We start from the raw sequence: 6,870 nt of genomic DNA on the forward strand, positions 1-6,870 counted from the left end.
TCAGCTATCCCCGTATCTTTGCATATTCAATGCTTTTACAACTCACACTTGGGAGAAACTACAGTTAGGTCCTTCCATATTCTACCAAATTCTGTTTTATATACATATATATATATATATATATATATATATATATATATATATATAGTGTCCTTAATCGCTAAACCTTTTACGAGTTCCCTTTGGAATTTATCAAATGGTTTTCCCATTAGTTTCTTTCTTTTAGAAAACAGCTATTCAGCTTTCCCCCTGTAAACAAAATATAGCCATCATGGAGTCTATGGTTCTCCTATATGCTGTGCTACTAAAGCAAATACCATTAAAATAAAAAGTGAAAACAGAATTTTGTTTGAAGATGAAAATTTCTCTCTTTAAACTACTGTCATTTTTCTGCTAAATCCATTCAATCCCTATGTTATTTGAGCACCATGAAGACCACATGCCCTTCCATACACTGGAATGAGGTGAGCAAAATGCTGTGAACACTGACTTTAAACTTTTATGCTTTGTTTTCACTTTAAGTTCACTCGTATAGAATAAATCCAGTGTCAATACTGTACTTAAAGGAGACGAGAATTGTTTTAGAGCAGAACTCTCTATTTTAGCATTTCTCTTGCTTTTATTTGAAAGAAAAGAAACACACTGCACCGAAAGATTTTTAAGTTTCTAAAGGGCCACACCCTCACTGGCATGTCAAGTTACACACAAGCACCAATGGTGAATAGCTCCCCCATCAGCTAGGATATTAAAAACATAACATTTTGTTGCCCCATTTTTTTTTTTCTTAGACTTCCCTTCCAAATTTGATCATTACCACTCTAAGTGGAGAGTTTCAGTCATACAATGATGTTTGTGATGCACTATCAGTTGTTGAAGTGGCACTGGGATTCTTGGCTATGACTGGTGGCGAGCCAGATATGCCACTGGTGAGGTACGTTGAAGACATCCTGCAAATGAGAGATCAGATAGCTGCCTGTATTCTAAAGGTAAGAATTAAACCACAGTATATTCAAATAATGTTGTGTAAATAAGATTTTTATAATATAGTTCCTCAGTCTTTTTACTGGTTAAAAAGACTGTCAGCTACAATGTGTCACATGTACCTAATATCTACCTAGTGTCCAGGAAAGTATGATAAAAAGTCTCTGTTTTTTTCCTAGTGTTTTCTGTCACTTTTTTTCCAAAACCCTTTATTCATAGATCTGAGGTGACTTATAAAAGTTACTTAAAATATTATAATCAGAAAAAAGCTTTTGAACTCCCTGTGCTTCTTCCTTATAGTTGGTGACTTCAGTAACTTTTTTTCTGTTTTTAGGCATTAAGCAGATGTTACTTGAAACATGTAATAGCACTGTGGCAGCTTTTAACAACTAGAAAGTCACAGTGGATGTTGCGACTGAAAAGGGTGAGAAACCTCATTTGAATATTTTACTAAACTTTTTAAAAATTGTCTTTAATAAAGGTTAACATTTGTAATTTTGCCATATTTCAGAACATCTAATCTTTAATACAGCCTGGCACAGTACAACATACTATTCTTATGTTCATTGTGTTTGTTTTACATGGATTTTATGCTTCATGGGTTTTTTTTTCCTTTCAACAGGACCCTTTCATTGAGCTGAGTTCTGAGTATAAACAGCCCCTTTCAGACAATGACCAAAGCCATCTCACTGCCTTCCTCATGCAGAGCAATGTGGATATCTTTCTTCTGGAAATTAATGAGTTTATGCTGCTAAACCTAAAAAGTGTTCGAGCCTTGGACACTTTCAAACCAACATGGGGGTAAGTGCTAGTTGGGTGGAGTGATGTTTTGTTGCTGGCTGCCCTTTTAGCAGTACTACTTTATTTGCTATTTTCTCTTTATTTAAAATAAAGATTTGAATTAAGACCTCCTCCTCCATAGTGCTTCACTTAGAATTTTGAAAAAAACATTTCATTAATTTTAATTAATGTTAATTTAAATAATAAAATGGACAAATTGATAATTTTCTACTGCATGGTAGAATGTCATTATTTTATCCTCAGTCAGTCACTGTCCAACCCGCTATATCCTAACATAGGGTCACGGGGGTCTGCTGGAGCCAATCCCAGCCAACACAGGGCACAAGGCAGAAACAACCCCTGGGCAGGGTGCCAGCCTTCATGTCTTTGGACTGTGGGAGGAAACCGGAGCAAACCCACACAAACACGGGAGAACATGCTAACTCCATGCAGGGAGGACCCGGGAAGCAAACCCAGGTCTCCTTTCTGTAAGGCAGCAGCGCTACTACTACGCCACCGTGCCGCCCATTTTATCCTCTTATTACTTTAATATTCTTTACAATTAAAATCTCTTTGCCTGTTTTTTTTTCTGTCTCATCTGGCAGCCTGAAGCACACCCTGATTCCCTACATTGAAGGAAAAGACCAAGAAGCACCACCAGAGATTGAGGATTTGCCTGAAGAAATCTTGCTGTCTCACATTGTTGAAACCTGGAAATTAGCTGTTGCCACAAAACAAGACAGCTTAGTGAATGGTGTCCTGTGACATACTCCTTTTTGTTTTTGTAGTTTTCAGATATGTTTTAATGGCTTGGCAGTACTAAATGAAAGCTTAATAGCTGTGTTTGTTCTTATGTACCAGAAAGTACATAAACCATTTTCTTAATGCACTTTTAACTCAGAACAATAATTTGTTATTGTGCCTAAAAGTTACCTGCTGGATACACTTGGCTTTTCCTCAAAACAGGGTTTCCAAGCAGTTCCAGAATGAGCACAGAATGCTCCTCTTTAATCAGTCCTATCTATTCAGGTATAATTTGTAACAATTTTGAAAACTGTGTATATGACCATAAGAATTATTGAACTTAACTTGCACTTAGTACTTGATATTATGGTTTTGCCCTACATGCGATTCATTGTAAATGTTCACTGCATTTATTGGTTTTCATTTAATTTAAAAAGCAAGTTTCCATTGGTTTCCATTGCTTAGGCGTATGCAGTCACATAAGATAAGATGCAGAACCAGCAGCTTAGCAGTACCACTCATTGTTTTGCTAAATTGTTATCCCTTTTGCTCCTGTGATATACTACAAACTTGGCACTTAATTACTTCTGATAAGTTTTGGGCAGCAAACCATACCCTTTTTGTTATAAGAAAGCTTTTATTATAAAATTGTAAGATAATAACATGTGCTGCTGCTTCACTGCCATGTGGTTCCATGTTTACAGATGCTCGTTCTCTTAAGTTGTTCTGAAGCCATACTGTATGTTAGATGGCACAAGGCAAATCAGCAATAATACTTTCGATGTGATGTCAGATTATGGATAAAGTAGCAGGCAAACCACAGTGGACCTTAGTCGTAGTTGTGCCTTCAGATCTTCCATGTGTCCTAAGACAAATTCCATCATTATGAGTTTAATGCTATATATTTTAGTCAAAAGCACATGCTCACTGGCAATCCTTAAAGTAATAAATGTATTATTATAATTTGATCAAAGCCACTGATGTGTATTAAATGTATATTAAATGAATTCATGATAGACAAATGGTGTCAAATGTTCAAGGAAAAATATACAAGTCTCAAAAATAAAATCACACTTCCATGAACTTCATTGCAATTGTTTAGTTTTTTTTTAACAGATTTTTTTATTCTGTTTTGTTCGAGAATGCAGTTTTTTTTGTTGTTTTTTTTTTAATTATATGTCACTTAATAAGATGTACTCTGTTGACTAATTTGTGCAATTTGAAAGTTTGTAAAGTAAATTGTAAAAAAAAAAGGCATTTTTTCTGTGCATGTCTTTTTTGTTTCCTTACTTAAGAACTTTGTATATTCCAGTTGTTACCTGGTGCTTTGGTATTCAGAAAATTCTTTTATCTTGGGATGGAGTTTCCATTTCTTAGCCTTGAAAAACTCCTGCATTGCCTTTGCAGTGTGTTTGGGATCATTATCTTACTGTAGAATGAAATGCCATCCATTGAGTTTGGAGGCATGTACTGGAACTTGGGAAGGTAAGATGTTTATATACACCTCACAATTTGTGATTACTGAGCTCAGCTCTGTATTCTTTCTTCTTAGTGATATTCCAGACAGATGATTTAGGTACTCCTTTGGTCTCTTGTTTAATTTTTGTTTTTTCAGTCTCATAATGGCTTCTTTGACTTTCTTCGGTACAGCTCTTGCCCTTATGTATTATAATGGTAACTGCAGATTCCAAAGGTAGTCTATAGGTAGAAGCAAGCATGTGTATCTTAATGAAGCAATGTAATACTCCTGGGGAATCGCAAACACCTGTGACACTAATTGTCAGAAACACTATAGTGCTCTGAAATTTGGGGTTAGGGTTATACTGTCACACAGGTACACTGTGCTCTGCATTCCACTAACCCCTGAAACATTTGCTTTACACCTTACTACCCCATAAAGGTTCAAGAAGGCACACAAAGACTCCTGGAGTATTAGATAAATAGAACCTCACAGAAGATAAGGATGGATGATGGAGAGGGTCACCACACAAGTCATTTAGGAACATAATATAATAATAATAATGCATTTTATTTATAGGGGCACTTTACATTAGCAGTATGAGAAGAAAGCCATGGCTAGTTTTCAGTAGCTGTTACTTTTATTGGACAGTTCGCATGGCCATGACAGCAGGAAGGCGATTCTTCTTGCTAATCATTCATTGTTAAATAAACATGCCTGTTATTTGGAGTTTGTGTCTTGGTATTTCTGTGTTGGTGTTCATTATAGTATTATCCTTGATGATGTTGCAAAGCGGCAACAATTACATGCAGCATAGCACAATATCCTACCTTGTTACGTTTTCTTCCTTCTTCTTCACCTACGATTTCATCAGTTTCTGTATCAGAAAACTAAACATTTATCATGACTGTCAGTTTGCAACAAAGGGTACCATAAAGGCCTCCTATTCTTTGCTGAGAGTAGGGTTAGAATGCTTCATAACTTCTTCTCATGCCCTACTCTGAGGTAGAACATGTTCTTATCATGATCAGACATTTGGTTCAATTCCTAGGAGGCTTGATAAATGTGGGCACTGATCCCAGAGTTACACCACAATCTTCTGGTGACCATAAACTCGGCAGCTACTAATTGTAATTTCTAAAAGATTGTTGAGAGATGGCCAACTTGGGCCTTTTCCTCTTATTTTATGTCAAAAATTTAGATCTAGTCAATCAATGAATAAGCTTAAACTGTTGTGACACCAACTGTATGGAAGGACCAGGTAAGAGAGTATCAGCAAGTCAATACTTTCCCTAGGACACTAGAGGGCAGCTGTGGTACCATTGATTGCTGCATGGTATGATGGGAGTTGGGGTTTTGACAGTCCCTTCAGTGGACTTCCACCACACCTGGGAGTGCTTCCAGGTAATACTGACGAGCCACCTGGAACATTCCCAGAATCAGCTTAAAAGGAGCCACCTCACTCCATTCAGGGTAACCACCAATAAACATACCTGAGGATGAACTGGGCAAATAAGGACACACACAGTCGTCAAGGAGTTGGTGCAAAGTACTTGAAGTGCTTTTACCAAAACCAAACAGTGTCCAAAGTGCAGTGCAAAAAAATCTTGAAATAAATAATCCATAAAAGTAAAGTGCCTAATGGAAGTTAAAATATTCCATAAATATATTCCATAAAAACAAGGTTAAAATCAAGAGAAAAACCTATCCTGTGTTAAAAGCCATGAGCTTTCTCTCTAAAACCAACATCTCCTCAACTTACCCTCTTTCGAATTCCTAAGCACAAGGAGATTTCCACCAACACAGGCAACCCTTAAATCAGCTCGGTCCCTGTTGCCAATCTGTATTCGCAGGATGCCATACCAAGCTTTGCTCCTCACTCCCACCACCCCATAGTCTGTTAGCCTTATGTGGGAACCTCCAGGAGCACATGGTTGCTCCTACTTTATAAGGGTGCTCAGCAGGAGTGGCCCCTAAGTCCCCCACTTGAGCATTTGGCCATATGCTCTGCTTACTGGGCTTACTTTCCTGTTTGCCTGCTTCCATTCTTATACTGTATCTTATTCTGCACCAGCTCCATCCTGTTTTATTTCTGCCTTTCTCTCCTTTCTTTTCCTTTCCTTTAACTTATATTCCTCATTGTTCTCTTTTTCCCTTTCTCTGCCATACAGGCTCTCTGTGAATGAGGCACCTGTTGACCCGTTTGCATTTGTATATGAATGTGCAATCAGCCAAGCTCCCTAATCAACCTCAAAGTGGTGGGGACTACCAGTTATTTATTTAAAACCGCGCTTCACCACAGACATCTTTTCACAGCAGGGCTGTAAATGAATAATTGGCTGAAATTAGGACAGTTTCTGCAGCTGAGATCACTGTAGAGATTAAAAAGCTGTGTAAAGTTAAGGCTGAGAGAGGAGACAAGATTCAGATATGCTGAAACCACATGATAGCAGGTGTGTTCAGTGTTTCATTGAAGGCAGAGACAGTGTCTCAAGACTGACAGACTGTGGTGGTGTTCTCAGTTTTTAAAAAGGATAATGTGTCATGAAGTCACATCAGCCTTCTTTGCTATAAGCGTATAGGGGGTACTGGAACAGAAACTGTGCTAAAAAAAGATGAGCCTCAAATTTAGGAGGTGGTCACTCCTGTGTAAAAGTATTTTGTGGCACTGTAAAATACAAAAAGAGTTTTGTGAAAGTACATTAAATATTTAATGTTTTAGCCCACCAGCTAGCATGCATTTTTATTATTATTTTAAGTCAATCATTCATTAATATTCTGTTGTTCTGATGAGATGTTTTTTCTCTTTTTGTGATTTTTTTTCTGTTGTTGCAATCACTATTCTGATTAATATTTTGGACACCAAATTAATAAGTGAAAATAATTAAAATTTAAAACTATTGCTT

At 37.1% G+C, this 6,870-nt stretch overlaps 1 protein-coding gene across 1 annotated transcript in view; it reads left to right on the forward strand.

The window, feature by feature from the left end:
- LOC114643479 (E3 ubiquitin-protein ligase rnf213-alpha-like) overlaps positions 1-3,586 on the forward strand; it is a 367,913-nt gene extending 364,327 nt beyond the window's left edge. Inside the window, 4 exon segments of the mRNA XM_051918940.1 lie at positions 789-986; positions 1,316-1,405; positions 1,604-1,782; positions 2,367-3,586. Coding sequence (XP_051774900.1) covers positions 789-986; positions 1,316-1,405; positions 1,604-1,782; positions 2,367-2,526 — 627 coding nt within the window. The 3' untranslated portion in view covers positions 2,527-3,586.
- Positions 3,587-6,870: the final 3,284 nt, after the last annotated feature.

This window comes from Erpetoichthys calabaricus, chromosome 14, assembly GCF_900747795.2.
Source record: "Erpetoichthys calabaricus chromosome 14, fErpCal1.3, whole genome shotgun sequence".
Classification (NCBI taxonomy): Eukaryota; Metazoa; Chordata; class Cladistia; order Polypteriformes; family Polypteridae; genus Erpetoichthys; species Erpetoichthys calabaricus.